This window comes from Vitis riparia, chromosome 11 (assembly GCF_004353265.1).
Source record: "Vitis riparia cultivar Riparia Gloire de Montpellier isolate 1030 chromosome 11, EGFV_Vit.rip_1.0, whole genome shotgun sequence".
NCBI lineage: Eukaryota > Viridiplantae > Streptophyta > Magnoliopsida > Vitales > Vitaceae > Vitis > Vitis riparia.
Window position 1 is genome coordinate 15808156 of NC_048441.1, and position 17292 is coordinate 15825447.

Genomic DNA, 17292 nt, shown 5'->3' on the forward strand with positions numbered 1-17292 from the left:
TAATAATGAAGCATTGGGGCCAAGTTGATGATATTTTGTTTTTTGCTCTTTGTTTAGCAGTGGGAATATAGCAAAGTGGATGGGAGTGATGCACGTTTAAATTAGCAAATAGGGTGATTTCCATTATTCACCGGGACCTATCATAATCAACTCTTCCTAGAGTCTATATCCCAAATTATATGGATCAAAATTAGTAGCCACATTGAATGGGAATGGGTTGGCAATTTGAAATTGGAATTAAATTGCAGGCTTTAGAGTGAGTTGAGATGTGTTACCTGTGATCGAGTGGCTCAAACTAAAACCTGTTTTGTTGGATCGGTTGCTTAAGACCTTTGGTCTCTATCTCTAACCTGATGAAAAAAATTGAGTCATTTCTTATGGATTTGTTGAAAATAATTTTGACCTAGTTCACGACCTATTAGAAATAGAAGATGCTCTAGTGGGATCCTTATGGATAGAAAAAAAATGCAATCAATTTGATAATGATCGAATGACATTGTTTCTTCAAGTCAAACTAAGAAATCCCTTAAATATGATGCAAAAGTGTTAAACTTGGATTCTATGAGAAGTGAAAATTCTCTATATTTGCTCTCTCCATATTTTTACATTTGAATGGTTAAAGACTACTTTTATAGACATAGTATTGTCTTGATGAAGGATAAAAAATATCCCAAAGTTTTAATGATATTAATTTTTTTTTTATAGGCAAATAAGAGATTGTATTAGAAAAGCCTAACGAATGCGAAAAGAGTACACACGAAGTATACAAACAACACCCAAGAAGCTAGGCTAAAAGAAAGAAAAACATTTCTTATACCTAGACAAAAGTCACTCTATAAAACCAATTAAGGATAAAGAATGATCATCTAAATACACCCTACCCCAATTCACAAAAGTGTACAAAAAAGAAGGTTTTAAAGCTTGGTAGGATTGTTCAGTGTCATTGAACACTCTTTCATTTCTTTCCTTTCATAAGGTCCACATTAAACAAAAGGGTCTTCCAAGCCTTTTCCTTTCTCTTACTCACAAAAGCATCATGTCAAGCTATCAAATTCCTTTTGATTGAGAGAGATCGAATTCCTTTTAATATATATAGAAAGGGAGAGATTTCATTTGAGAGTAATTTTATAAAACGCTTTTAATCTTTGTAATACTTAAATTTTTTTATTTGAAGAATTGATTTCAAGTGCTAAAAATATTAAAAATATTTTTTTTAAATCACTATTAAACAAGCTCATGGTATTATAAGTACCGTCAGCTATAGTATTATTTCGATGAAAATATCATCAAAATTTTGAGTCTCAATCAACCTGAGACGAAAATGAGGTGAAAATTTTGGCCAACAAAATATTCAACAATAAGACATATATTAAGAGACTTGGTAAGTGTGATTCTTATTGTAAGTAAAAAAAATTTATTAAATTTTAACAGTAATAAATAAAGTATTTTTGAATATTAGTATATATTTTCAACTTTCTTCACTATTTCTTTTTTTCTTTTCTCCCTTGTCCCATTGTTTCTGGTCCACTTCTTCTTTTCCAAAATTTTCTTTCAAGTCTTCTTTAATGACTTGTAATATTTCTAATCTTCATACGAATCTCAATTTATTTTAAAATGAATATTAACATTCTCTATATTATATAGAATAAATAGGAAATAAACGTATAATAATTCTTTTAAATAAATAATGTAATGGTAACTTTGGTAAATATGAATACTAATGTTATAATAAAAAAATAATCATAAATCATATATTTTTAAATTTTAAAAACAGTAATATTTTAATAGATATTATAAAATATATAAATAAATTCATAAATTATATTTTTATTAAAAATAAATGATAATATTTAGAAAATGATAATGGTTAATAATATTTTGTTTGGATTAAATTATAAAAAAAGCAAAATTCATTTTTTTTAAATATATATAAATAAATAAATAGAATCATAACAAATTACGTAGTTTGAAAGAATTTATCTTGATATGTTAAAAATATATATAAATAAATAAATAAAATCATAATCGCTCCAAGTCACTTGTATCCTTTTTTTTTTTTTTTTTTTGGTTCCATTTGGAGTGCAACTATCTTCCATAAATTATCATTTCCCGCCATAATTAGAACACCCAACTTGAGAAGGCTTAGATGAACATTTTTCTTTGGATTTTCTAGAGGAGATTTTCTTTTATTTTTTTGCTAGTTTGTTTTCTTTTGTATTTTTATAAAAATCTTGAGTTTTTATTAGTAAATGTTGAAATTTATGATGGAGTGAGAAATGGTTGGCCCTCATCCATGACTTTAAAACTATGATTACCCTTTTTTTATATAATAAATATTTTACTGTTATGTTATGTATTTATAATACTCTAAATATAAATATTTTATAAATAAATTTATTACTTAAAATTAATTAAAATAAATATTAGTTAAAATTAATAGGGGTAAATGTGTCCATTTGATGATTTCTAAATTTTAAGTTAACTTTATCAAACCATTTCAATACTTAACAATTAAGTTATGTATTTATAATACTCTAAAAATTAAGTAATAAGGTTTAAGTTATCAACTTAATAACAATTTAACTTAAAATAAACTTAAATTTGTTAAGTAATAAGTATTTAAATTTTATCAAAACCCGCTTAGTGAGTGTTTGATAAATTAACTTAATAACTTCATATGATTTAATGACTTGATTTAAGTCATTAAGTAGATTAAACTTATTTAGTAAAATGACTTAATATTACAACTTAAAATAAAAAATAATTTTAAGTATTAAATCAAAATAGTTAACTTATCCTTAATCTCAAATATTTTTTTAATTTACTCATATTTAATGAAAATGTATTTTGTAACTATGACGGCACATTCTTAATTATTTTTTATAGTAATTATTTTTGTACTTATTTCATGTTTCTACAACATTTTAAATATGAATGTTTAAGAAATAAATTTATTTGTTAAGACATAATGTTTTAATGATAATAAAATTTTGGAACTCAAAAATTCATCCAATCAATACAAGAATGTCTTGATTAAAATTGGTTCAAAATGACTATGTCGATTTTTACTTTACATACAATTACATTATTTTTAATTTTTATTAGGCGAATAAATTGTAAATTAAATGAAAGTTAATGCATTATATTCATTATAAGTGGAGTAATTTTTAATAAATTTAAAACCCAATCCAAACGATAACAAAAAATTTCAAACTGATTCAAATTTGTTAGACTTAATACGAGAATTTTTAAAACTATTTGAATTTTTCTATGTCATTTACGTGTAATCAAATTGATGCAAATCTTAAGTGCTAAAACTCTTATGACTCAAGAAACTGTCGGAGTCGATGACCGATATTACAACTTTGGACTATCATGCATGCGTAATTAATTCCTTGTCATGGCTCATGGGCTCATGCATCTCCATGTCCAAAGTGTAGGGACCCATCCCTGATGACACGTGGCACACGTCCCCTGACGACACGTGGCACGTGTTCCTACCCGGAATATCCACATCCGGATTCCCCCAAGAGTACACGTGGCGCGCTTTCCTATCCGGACCACCTCCATCACTCATCCGGCGACCTTTCATGTCCCACACGGATACGTTCATCCCGGACCACCTCCATCACTCATCCGGCGACCTTTCATGTCCCACACGGATACGTTCATCCCGGACCACCGCCATTACGCATCCGGCGACCTTTCATGTTCCACCCGGATATGTTCATCCGGATCGCTGACCAGACTAAGCGTGTCTCACTACGTCATTCTGATATCCTGTCACAAATCATATTCTGATACCTGTAGAGCGAAAAGACAGAAGTGACAGCTAGTCACTTCCCGTTATCTCTGACAGTCGTTCGTAGGATGAGGATGTCCCTGCCACCACCTAGTGGCAATCATGGTAAACCAAAAAGCCTTCCATCATTTATGGAGGAGAGAGAGTTTCTAAATGGTATATATATGAACCTTCGCACAAAGAAGAAGGTAAGCTCCTCAATACCTAGAAAAAGGCCAACTGTGCCATCTACTTTTATCTCTCTTTCCATGGCTGACAAAACCGTCGGAGGGTGTGTCCGGACACCCCGTCCGGACGCCTTTTGCAGGAGCAGCTGAATCAGGAATTCGTGTTCGTTGAGATCGTATGTTTATCCATTTGGCAACTACGAGGATTGCTGAGAATACGAGGCCTCAACATTGGCGCCGTCTGTGGGAACGTTTTTCGCTGATTCAGTAAATAGCAGAAATGGCTACGCCTTCCCAAAGCCATTCATCTGGAAGAAGAGAGGAAGATAATTCTGAATGGCGCCAAGCCATCGAAAGAAGGCAGTTAGCGAGCGAGCGCCAACTACAAACTCTCCTCCAGGAGACGACGAGGTTAAGAGAAGAAAATGCAATACTACGTATCCAGGCATCGTCGACAGGAGTTCCCCGTCGTCAGCTCTCCCGGGACCAGGTGGCCAACTCAAGGGCTCACCAGGAGTCGATTTACCCTGGAACAGCGGAAGCAATCCCTGAAACACGCAGCGCTAGGCCGCATGAGCCACACACGCCTATGCCTCGAGCTCCCCGTGAAGAGAGCTCAGATTCCACCCACTTCTCGTCAAAAAGACGACGTGACAGAAGATCCCAATTGTCGGGCGCCATGCGCGCGAGACTGGGCCCCCAGCAAACTGGCAGGCCCAAGCCACCGACGACCATCGCAGGGGGAGTGCACCATGATCCTACGGTCACCCCCATGCCACAGAACGCTCTTTCGCACCGTGACCCCTTGGTCACCCCATGATGCAGAACGCTCCACCGCACCAAGCGGTACGAACCATTGGGAAAAATCTCCTGAGCGAGCCACCCATGGGCTCCATTAGCAAAAGGTTGGATGACATGCTCTCCACGCCTTTCTGCTCTCATATCATTCATTACGAACCCCCAAGGGGATTTCTCGTACCAAAGTTTTCCACATACGATGGGTGCAGTGACCCCTTTGACCATATCATGCACTATCGACAGCTCATGACCCTCGACATAGGCAACGACCCACTGCTGTGCAAAGTATTCCCTGCCAGTCTGCAAGGACAGGCTCTTTCATGGTTCCATCGCCTACCTCCTAATTCGGTGGATAATTTCAGAGACCTTTCAGAAGCTTTCGTGGGACAATACTTATGCTCCGCCCGACATAAGCAAAACATCAGCACCTTGCAAAACATAAAAATGAAGGATAACGAATCCTTGAGGGAGTTCGTGAAACGATTTGGCCAGGCTGTCCTACAAGTGGAAGCTTGCAGCATGGACGCTGTCCTACAGATTTTCAAACGATGTATTTGCCCAGGCACTCCCTTTTTTGAGTCACTAGCAAAAAAGCCTCCTATGACAATGGACGACTTGTTTCGACGTGCAAACAAATACTCAATGCTTGAAGATGACGTACGGGCAGCCACCCAGCAAGTATTGGTGGCCGGACAGGCATCCAAGGGTACTACAGAGGGAAGCACTAAACCTCCGGACAGGCCAAGACCATCCGATCGAAGGCAAGAAGGACCAAGCCGCCCGGAAATGCCACCCCTCACACCACTCTCTATAACTTATGAGAAGCTTCTCCCTATGATCCAGAGCATGTCCGATTTCAGGTGGCCCAGACCCCTCGGATCGGATCCATCCAGGAGAGACCATAGCAAAAAATGCGCTTACCATAAGGAGCACGGCCATACAACGGAGACGTGCAGAAGCCTCCAATATTTGGTGGAAAGGCTTATAAAGGCGGGTCATTTAAGGCAATACCTCCGTACAGATGCTAGAGATGGAGATGCCTCCCGGGGCCGCGATTCTGGGGCCCCCATGGCTCCGGCCGCCCCCAAAGCCGTCATAAATTACATTAATGGAGGCCCGTCGGATGAAGAGTTCAATTCCAAGCGAAAGAGGCAGAGGTTGTTGCGGGAAGCGATGGTGCGTGAGCGTATCAATTCCATCCGACCTGGGATAACCGAAGGAGGCCCGCACCCCATAGACGGAACGATCATTTTTCCTCCAGTAGACCCCACGCGGATATTACGTCCGCACCGTGATGCCCTCATTCTATCCTTGGGGATAGACAAATTCGACGTAAGGCGCGTCTTAATTGACCCAGGTAGCTCAGCTGATCTGGTGCAAGCGTCAGTCATAAGCCACATGGGACACAACTTAGTCGGTCTCGAAAACCCTGGAAGGATTTTGTCCGGATTCAACGGGGCATCAACTACCTCATTGGGAGACATTGTGCTACCAGTCCAAGCTGGCCCAGTCACTCTCAACGTTCAATTTTCGGTAGTCCAAGATCTATCACCCTTCAATGTTATCTTGGGACGTACATGGCTACACTGTATGAAGGCCATCCCCTCCACATATCATCAGATGGTGAGCTTTCTCACTGAAGATGGGCAAACCAACCTATACGGCAGCCAGCTAGCCGCTCGCCAATGCTACCAGATAGCAAGAGAAGCAGGGACCAGTCGGGAGAATGAACCCCTCCCCGAATCCACCCATGCGCTCGACCAATAGCAGTCACTGTATCCGGCGGACAGAGATCCCCGGCAGCAGATCCCTTACAAACAGTACAAATTTCAGAAGAAGATTCTCATCTTACTAATATAAGTTCCCTTTTAACGCCCGAAGAAACCCAGAGCATCCAAGACATCCTCCGACAAAACCATGACGTTTTCGCATGGACACACTCTGATATGAAGGGAATTCACCCCTCGATAGTCTCGCATAAGCTTAACATTTTACCAATGGCAAAACCCATCCGGCAAAAGGTCAGACGTTTTCACCCGGACAGACAAAAAGTCATCCGGATGGAGATTGACAAACTACTGGAGGCCAGATTCATCAAAGAAGTGGAATATCCAGACTGGTTGGCAAATGTAGTAGTCGTACCCAAGAAAGAGGGCAAATGGCGGGTCTGCGTCGACTATACCAACCTCAATAAAGCATGCCCAAAAGACAGTTTCCCTTTGCCACGAATAGATCAGATTGTGGATTCTACCGCCGGGCAAGGGATGCTCTCCTTTCTGGACGCTTTCTCCGGATATCACCAAATCCCCATGGCCCCAGATGATCAAGAAAAACAGCCTTCATAACGCCACATGGACTTTACTGTTACAAAGTCATGCCATTTGGTCTCAAAAACGCTGGCGCCACTTATCAAAGACTGATGACAAAGATATTCAAACCTCTAATTGGCCGCACAGTGGAAGTGTATATTGATGACGTCGTGGTCAAAAGCAAAACTCGTGAAGAGCATGTTCTCCACTTACAAGAAGTTTTCCACCTCTTAAGGAAGTTCGACATGAAGTTGAACCCTTCCAAATGCGCCTTTGGCGTGAGTGCTGGGAAATTCCTAGGCTTTATGGTCAGTCAAAGGGGAATAGAGGTGAGCCCAGAACAAGTCAAGGCAGTCGTAGAGACGTCACCCCCAGGAACAAAAAGGAATTACAACGCCTCACAGGCAAGCTTGTCGCTCTAGGACGTTTTATAGCCCGTTTCACCGATGAGCTACAGCCCTTCTTCCTGGCAATCCGTAAAGCAGGACCCAGCGGATGGACAGACAGCTGTCAAAACGCTTTTGAAAAAATCAAGCAACGCCTCATGCAACCACCCATCCTAAGCAGCCCCATCCCCAGAGAAAACTGTATGTGTACCTGGCTGTCTCAGAGTGGGCAGTTAGCGCTGTCTTATTCCGCTGCCCATCGCCCAAGGAGCAGAAACCCATCTACTACATCAGCAGAGCGTTGGCAGATGTTGAAACCAGATATTCAAAGATAGAACTGACGGCCTTAGCTCTTCGAAGTGCCGCCCAGAAACTCCGCCCTTATTTTCAAGCACACCCAGTGGTCGTATTAACTGACCAACCCCTTCGCAATATCTTACACAAGCCGGACCTAACCGGGAGAATGCTTCAATGGGCCATAGAGTTGAGTGAATTTGGAATAGAGTTCCAACCCAGATTGTCCATAAAAGGCCAAGTAATGGCTGACTTCGTGTTGGAATACTCTCGAAAGCCCATCCAACATGACGAATCAAGCGAAAACAATGGTGGACATTGCGGGTTGATGGAGCCTCACGATCATCCGGCTCCGGAGTAGGGCTCCTCCTACAATCCCCAACCGGAGAACAGCTGGAGCAAGCCATCCGGCTGGGGTTCCAAGCCTCTAACAATGAAGCAGAGTATGAGGCCATCCTATCCGGATTGGATCTCGCCCTGGCTTTATCCGTCTCTAGGCTTCGAGTCTATAGCGATTCCCAACTCGTGGTAAGACACGTTCAAAACGAATACGAAGCCAAAGATGAGCGCATGGCACAATACTTAAACAAAGTAAAAGATACTTTGCAACGATTCACAGAGTGGACAATTGAAAAAATCAGGCGGAACGAAAATGCGCGCGCCGACGCGCCTGGCAGGTATAGCTGCCTCCCTTCCCACCAAAGAAGCAATACTACTGCCTATATATTTACAAGCCAAACCTTCCATCACGGAAACCTCCACTTGCAACACCATTAAGGCAGGCGAAACAGATGACGAAGGGTGGATGAAAGATATCATTGAATACCTCCGAACAGGCACCCTGCCTGAAGAATCTAAACAAGCACACAAGATCCGGGTGCAAGCCGCCGCTTCACCCTGGTTAAAGGGCACCTGTACAAGCGATCCTTTACAGGCCCTACCTCAGATGTTTGAAACATTCAGAAGTACTTTATGTATTAGCTGAGTTGCACGAGGGAGTATGTGGGAACCATGCTGGAGGGCGATCACTGGCACATAGAGCCCATTCGCAAGGTTATTACTGGCCTACGATGAAAAAAGACGCGGCAGCATACGTCAAAAAATGCGACAAATGTCAAAGGCACGCCCCCATACTACACATGCCATCGGAGAGTTGAAAACGATCTCAGGTCCATGGCCCTTTGCACAGTGGGGCATGGACATAGTAGGACCTCTACCAGCCGCACCTGCCCAGAAGAAATTCCTGCTTGTCGCCACAGACTACTTCAGTAAGTGGGTAGAAGCCGAAGCATATGCTAGCATCAAAGACAAGGATGTCACCAAATTCGTATGGAAGAACATCATTTGTCGCTTCGGAATTCCCCAAACAATCATAGCAGACAACGGTCCACAGTTTGATAGCAAGATTTTCCGAAAGTTCTGTTCAGAACTCAATATTCGGAACTCATATTCTACACCACGCTATCCTCAAAGTAATGGGCAAGCGGAGGCCACAAACAAGACTCTAGTCACTGCCTTGAAGAAAAGACTCGAGCAAGCCAAAGGAAAATGGGTGGAGGAGCTACCCGGCGTCCTATGGGCTTATCGAACCACACCCGGACGTCCAACAGGCAATACTCCTTCGCCCTCGCATACGGAATGGACGCAATCATTCCCACCGAAATTGGCCTACCCACTATCCGAACCGAAATAGGAAGGCAGGATGATGCAAATGTAGAATTAGGGAGAAATTTGGACTGGGCGGACGAAATAAGAGAAACTGCAGCCATCCGGATGGCAGACTATCAGCAAAGGGCATCAGCTCACTACAATCGCAAAGTAAAGCCCAGAAGCTTCAAAAATGGTACGCTAGTCCTTAGAAAAGTTTTTGAAAATACTGCTGACATAGGGGCAGGAAAGTTCCAAGCCAATTGGGAAGGCCCCTACATAGTATCTAAAACAAGTGAAAGTGGAGCCTATCATCTACAGAAGTTGGATGGAACCCCATTACAGCGACCATGGAATGTATCTAATTTAAAGCAGTATTACCAGTGAAAGATGAGGCAAAAAATAGAAATACAAAATGAATAGGTGTATTTTTATTGATATTTGTGGAATGAATCATACACAAAAAGACCTCCGGACTACAAAGGTATAGAAAGAAGATAGTAGATTTTCTTTCACAAAAGGAAAAGCTGTCATTGAGCAGGTTTGCTGTGCAGTTTCTCCAATTCACCCGGAGGAATTGAAGGAACGTCCCGTTTGATGCCATGTTTCTTCATACAGCAGCGGTAGCCGAACAAGTACATTTCATCAACTTGCTTCTGGTACTCCGCTTCAAGTTCCCCCTCTCCGCAGCAAATTCACCCTCCAGCTCTTCCTTTTGCGTTGACAAACGCAACTGCAACTCTTCTCTCTGCCGTCTCTCAATAGACACCTCTGTCCGGAGGTGCCTCACCTCCCTCCTCAAAAGAGCCATCTCCTCCTCCGCTTAAACAGGCGAACTTCCATAGAATCCTCCCGGCTCTTTACCTCAGCAACCTCCTCTCGAAGAACCTCGTTCTTCTCTCGAAGAACCTCGTTCTCCTCCCGAAGAACCTTGTTCTCCTCTCGAGCAGTAGATGAACTGGCTTCAGCCTGCTCCACTCTCAAGCGCAATTTCTCTTCATCATTTTTTCGCTGAGACACAAAAGATTTTGTATACTCAGCAGTCTCCAGCAGGTCAGAAAGAAGATTGCGTTGAAGAACCATACCGCGAAGGCCACTCACCAGCTGTAGGAAAATACTCAAACAAAAAAAACCAAGTTACAATCACACGACAAGCGCATCAGCATGACGAAGGAATTAAAAAGTAAATTATACCGTCTCTACTGTCTCGAACATCAGGGCTGAAGGTACCCCAGCGTCTGCAACAGAGGGAATCTGTTTTAGCTTCTCTTCCATCTCCGCATAACTGAAAGGGTTAGCAGGGATGAAAGTGGCATCATCAAAAGGACCCTCCCCCAAGGAGGCATTGGAGAGTGATTCCTCCTCCGGAACCACACCTTCAACATTCTCAACCGGCTGGGCCTCTCTGGGTGGAACCTCAGCCGGAGCCAGAACTGGAACCTCAGCCGGAGCCAGAACCGGAACCTCAGCCGGAGCCAGAATTGGAACCTCAGCCGGCACCAGCGCTGGGACGGCCGGGCTCTCTTCCGTCATCTCCACTACATCGCCTTCCGGACGACCCTCCGGGACGGATGAACAGCTGACTTCGATACCTTCTGTGAACCGGCCCTGAAGCCGCCCAGCGAGGCCAGACTTCAAGTCGCGTACCAGACGCAACCTTCTCCTAGTTGGCCCCTTCACAGGCACAAGAGGACGAGGGCTTGGCTCATGTACAGGCAACTCCTGGCTATCTGCCCCCATCTCTCCTGTTGGGGGTGTAACAGGAGGCAAGTCGGCAACCTCATCCGGGTGAGCTGAGCCTGGTTGATTTATTGAAGCTGCTTCCTCAGCCAGAAGAGCCATCCGAACGTCTGGCGCCACCGAGGGCCCTGAAAGATTAAGGCCCCTAATAAATTCGAAAGTGGTTGAGACAGAGGACGGGAGAGGATTTTCCGGCTCTTCAATATTACATTCTTTTTCATAGCCAATGGGAGGGGGTACAAACTCTATTGGAGGAGTTGGGATTTTTATTGCCTTACCCTTACTTTTTTTACTCAGCTTCTTCTTCTTTTTTGCTGAGCACCAGCAGGCGGAGAGGACGCAGTCCGTTTCCCACCCGGAGCCTTCCGCAGAAGCCCTTCTTGTCTTTTCTTCTCCCGATCGTTGAGAAGGGCCTTGCGTTTCCGGGCATCTGCCTTCCGTACCCCCTCATAGAAAGGAAGGTCTTCAAGAATAAAGTGCTCCCCGACTACCACTTCTTCAGGCAGCCGCCTGGGAAGTATGTTCAGCACGTATGCCTGAGGCTGCTGGACGACCAAGCGGAGGTTCTGCGCAGAAAGAAGCAGTTCGCATCTCCGCTCGGCTGAAGTTATTTCAAAAAGCTTGTTCAAACGATCGAACGAAGCCTTCTCCACCCACTCCACCAGTTTTCCTCTCTTATCCTGGTCTACACCCAAGAAAGCAGAATATGTCAGCCACCTAAAAACAATGCTGACTTACAAACTATGCAAAGGCAGAAAGTAGCTTAGCTATACCTGGAATCTTCAGTGACTGATTGGGAACAAAGGGCCTGTCCGGATGCTCAGACAAACCTGCCCATACGCCCTTGACCAGCACCTGCCCCTTGGCGGCCTTTTTATTCGAATCTGGTAGGTTTGTCACCAGTTGCAGGGATGGAAGGCTGGCGACGAAGCTGAAGATGTTACTCTTCACTTTCTTGATCGAGTAAACGAAAAGAACCTCCAGTAATGAGAGGTCCAAGTTGAACAGCATGCTCAGGATGCTGCACCCCATCAGCACCCGGATCATGTTGGGATGTACGTACACTGGAGGAATCTGGGTGAAGTGCAGAAATTCCTTGAGCAGAGACGGGACAGGGAATCGAAGCCCAGCATTAAACTGCTCCTTGGTAAAGAGTATCGCGTTATTTTCCGGCTTCTCAGGCAACACGCCCTCTCCATCAAACAGCTCTACAGACACGCCATTAGGAACGCAAAACCGATCGCGAAATTCTTTTACATTCAACTTTTCTACAGACTTTTCTGCACGAGCGTCACCAGACGGGCGAGCTGAAGTAACTTCCTTGGTAGCAGACATTTTCCAGTACAAAGATGAAGCACAATCTGCATGAAAGAAACCCAGCAAGTCAAACAAGCGAAATCGACCCCACAAAACCTCAAGCCCTACCCCACAGGAGATTCCATACCCCACCAAAACGCAAAAAGCGCAGGGGGGCAGCAGAAACTCCAAGAAAAGAGAGCTTCCCAAGCGAATCAAAGGCAAACCAAGAAAAGAGCATGTGAGAAAGAAAGAAATCAAAATAGAGTTGCGTACCAAGTGTAAACTCGAAAAACAGGGTCGAAAACCGCAAATGCAGTCACCGTCACCACCTGAATGCTGCCGGTACGCTCACAAGCAAAGACAAAACAGCAGACAAATGAAGCGATGACAAGGAAGATGCAGTAAGAAAAAGCAACGGGAGTCCACAGCCTGATATTTATAAGAGACAGCACCTCAGTATCCCAAGCGTTCAGAAAAACGCTATCATTAAACCGACACATTGCCTAGGGAATACCCAGAGACGGCGGCTCGCCATAAAGGCTCTCCTGTCTTTTCGCCTCAGCTCGCCACGTGGCCCAGTAAGAACAAAAAGCGAATCCCGGTTTTAAGAGGCAATCATTCTTTTTTAACCCGCCCATTTTGCTAGGGCAAAATCGACAACTTAAAAAGGGGGGCATTGTAGGGACCCATCCCTGATGACACGTGGCACACGTCCCCTGACGACACGTGGCACGTGTTCCTACCCGGAATATCCACATCCGGATTCCCCCAAGAGTACACGTGGCGCGCTTTCCTATCCGGACCACCTCCATCACTCATCCGGCGACCTTTCATGTCCCACACGGATACGTTCATCCCGGACCACCTCCATCACTCATCCGGCGACCTTTCATGTCCCACACGGATACGTTCATCCCGGACCACCGCCATTACGCATCCGGCGACCTTTCATGTTCCACCCGGATATGTTCATCCGGATCGCTGACCAGACTAAGCGTGTCTCACTACGTCATTCTGATATCCTGTCACAAATCATATTCTGATACCTGCAGAGCGAAAAGACAGAAGTGACAGCTAGTCACTTCCCGTTATCTCTGACAGTCGTTCGTAGGATGAGGATGTCCCTGCCACCACCTAGTGGCAATCATGGTAAACCAAAAAGCCTTCCATCATTTATGGAGGAGAGAGAGTTTCTAAATGGTATATATATGAACCTTCGCACAAAGAAGAAGGTAAGCTCCTCAATACCTAGAAAAAGGCCAACTGTGCCATCTACTTTTATCTCTCTTTCCATGGCTGACAAAACCGTCGGAGGGTGTGTCCGGACACCCCGTCCGGACGCCTTTTGCAGGAGCAGCTGAATCAGGAATTCGTGTTCGTTGAGATCGTATGTTTATCCATTTGGCAACTACGAGGATTGCTGAGAATACGAGGCCTCAACACAAAGAACTAGTGCTATATATGTATAATAGAAGAGATCATTATATGTAAGAGGTCACAGACAGAAATCAATCAAAGAGATCACCATATGCAAGAGATCACGAAGAGAAACAAATCAAAGCTCCACATATGAATCAAAGGAATGGCAATGGAATCAAAGCTCAACTGAGAACTAGCTCTCTCTCTCTCTCTCTATAGTCAAAGCAAATGAAGGTTCCCATGGAGCATAACCCAGAAAAACTGGTAGGTTTTCAAACTGTTATTGGAGAAATACAGAGTAATTATAGAAAAACATAATGTATCCCCATGACCGAAAGTCTATCAAGAGACAATGGAAAGTCATAAAAGAGACAACAAATAGAACACTATATCAAGGGATCTCACTAGAGGGCGACAATATCATTTAGCATGTATCTAAACTGGTGAAATCGATGAAGATCGAACCTGATAGTCATACACATCAAGAATGAAAATATCGGTAATCACGGATATATCGGTATTTCAATTTTACGAATATATCGGAGATATATCAGTGGATATTTTGATAAAATATCGGTAGATCTAAAATTGATCAAAACTTATAAAAATATAAAATAAAACTTTTAGAAATAAAATTAAAAGTATAATAGACATTTTAAAGTTGTTTTGTTGAATAAATTCATGTATATATATACATTAATTTGATATAATATTGTACGTGTCAATAAAAAATATAAATTTAATAAATGTATATTGATTATTAAATTATATCAAATATTATTTGATGATATTTATTGTAATATTTGATTATAATATATTTCAGTGGATATTTTGACACAAAATATCGGTAGACCTAAAATTGATCAAAACTTATAAAAATATAAAATAAAACTCTTAAAAATAAAATTAAAAATATAATAAACATTTTAAAGTTATTTTTTTGAATAAATTAATATATATATATATATATATATATATATATTATACGTGTTAATAAAAATATAAATTTGATAAGTGTACATTGATTATTAAATTATATCAAATATTATTTGATGATATATATGTTTAACTTTAAAATTTATTTAATATTAAAATTATGATACATTATAAAATCAATGATGATAAATGTATAAATTTTTAATATTTAATTAATACTATGAAGAAAATTATGATATATTTTTACTAATCAATTAAATGAAAATTTTTCATTCAATTATAAAATAGTTATAATCAATTTGTTCTTTAATATGTTTTTTTTTTAAATATTTTAATTTGTTTCTATCCCAACTTTTGATATATATTTCTTTAGTGTATATTATATATCAAAGGGCAAGCTTGACCACTGATATATCTATGGTATATATCGTTTTGAGGCCCACTGACACACACCGATATTTTCTTCACTATACACACAAGTTACACATGCAATCAATTTAGCAAAAATATTGAGACAAGGTATAAAGATTGATCAATGACATGGTACAATGTGAAATTACCAATTAATAGGTAAAGGCCCCATGAAATATAATTAGAAAAAAAAAATGTATCAGCCAAAGATGCCAAAAATAAGACAAGCAGGCATTTGAAGAAGGTGCCTCCATTTGTACTATTGAATCAGTTATAGGGTTTGAAGCTTGTAAGGATTTCTTCAGTTAGGCAGATGATAACAAGAGGCATTTAGTTGACATGTATGGATTGCCCAATTTTAGTTTTGAAGCTTCAATGTGTGCAACAGTATAGTCAACCAACGTTAAAAAATAAAAAATAAAAGTTGTGGAGTTGCATGTGAACTATATTTAATTTCAGCTCCATGGCAATGCAAGGTTCCATAGATGTTTGCATGCCCTTGCTGGGAGGAAGGGCTTCTTTTGCATTGATTAATCTTCCGTTAAGGTATTGTGGCTAGTTGTGAGACTCACTTTAATCAAGGCCAAGTAGCGATTCAACTTACCTTCCTAACTTGATGTCTAAGTACTCTGCCAATAATGAAAGTATCCATCAACTATGGACTTGAGAAACAAACTAGAAGGTAGTGACCTTATAGTTGCTTGCTAATTTTTAAAAAATAAAAAATAAACAAGGTACTTAGATGGAGAATGTAACGACGTGCTTCCAACCGTGTAGATATTATTTGCTTTGGATCTAAAGGGACCCTCACGACTTTAAAACACATTTACAAGGTTAAGAGAAGTCCATACTTATATAGTGTCAAAAACTTTCCCTCTTATCCGATGTGGGATGTCACAAATGAGGACGTTGTGTCTGCATGAGGGGTGTTTGTGACATCCCACATCGGATTAGAGGAAAAGTTTTTGATGTTATATAAGTATGGACTTCTCTTAACACTGTAAACAAGTTTTAAAGCCGTGAGGGCACCTTGGGATTCAAAGTGGACAATATCTATACGATTGGGAGCAGGTCGTTACAAATGGTTTCTGGCCTTGGTATGGGGGTTTGTTTGACCCCGTAGGGGTGTTCGCCTGTTGGGCCCCGCAATCTCGTGGGACACAACGAAGACGTTATGTTTGCATGGAGGGTATTTGTGACATCCCACATCGAATAGGAGAGAAAGTTTTTAACGTTATATAAGTATAAACTACTCTTAACCCTATAAACGTGTTTTAAAGCCGTAAAGGCCCCTCTGGATCCAAAGCGGATAATATCTACACGATTGGGAGTAGGTCATTACAGAGAAGACAAAATTCATCATTTTACCCAAATGAGATAAGGTTGTATCAATCTAGTTTTTTGTGCCATATGCCTATAAACGTGTCTTTGGCCGACAAGTTCTTCCTAATATTGTAACCAATTTATAGAAAATGATTATAAATAGGAGATTCACAAACAAAAGGAACCTTTTTTGTTTCCTATAAGAAGTGCCCTCTATTTATCTTTTTTAAATGTTTACATTGCTATTATTTAGAGTTGTTGGTAATTCCATTCCAAATGCATTATATTGCACATATATTTTCTTGGGACTTATGATAGTGGTTTTAAGATGTGACAAGTTCGATTTTATCTCATACAACTATTTTCAAGTATAGCTATGTTGAGTTATGTTGACAAACAATGTCTATCTCTCAAGGAAACTAAAGGAAGAATTGATTGTTTGTCCCTCGAGGGACAATAGAACATCTCCTTGGCAAATTCTCTTAGGGATACTAAAATGGCTTCAACTAGTTGATTATATCTTATGGTCAATCAATTGCTAGTAAAACTATTTGAACAATTTTTTTATATTATGACTAATCGATCACCCATTTAAATGACCTAGCAATGTGTAATTTTTAAATAGTTTATGACTAGTTAAAAGTCCGAGAATGATATGAGCCACTTGATAGTTTCAATCCATATTTGATGAAAGTTGCTAGGAGTTGAGAGATAATTTTTAACGCCAAGGTATTGTATGAGATGATTTTATATCAAGCTTA

General features: G+C 41.1%; 1 protein-coding gene across 1 annotated transcript; it reads left to right on the forward strand.

Annotated features, from left to right (window-relative positions):
• Positions 1 to 4795: 4795 nt before the first annotated feature.
• LOC117924964 lies at positions 4796 to 6545 on the forward strand. Its single transcript, XM_034843717.1, has one exon. The coding sequence runs from the start codon at positions 4855 to 4857 to the stop codon at positions 6532 to 6534; it is 1680 nt and encodes a 559-aa protein (XP_034699608.1). The 5' UTR covers positions 4796 to 4854; the 3' UTR covers positions 6535 to 6545.
• Positions 6546 to 17292: the final 10747 nt, after the last annotated feature.

What these genes read in the sequence shown, in the direction of transcription:
- LOC117924964 (XM_034843717.1), top strand. Translation starts at nt 4,855, where the DNA reads ATGGGCTCCATTAGCAAAAGGTTGGATGACATGCTCTCCACGCCTTTC.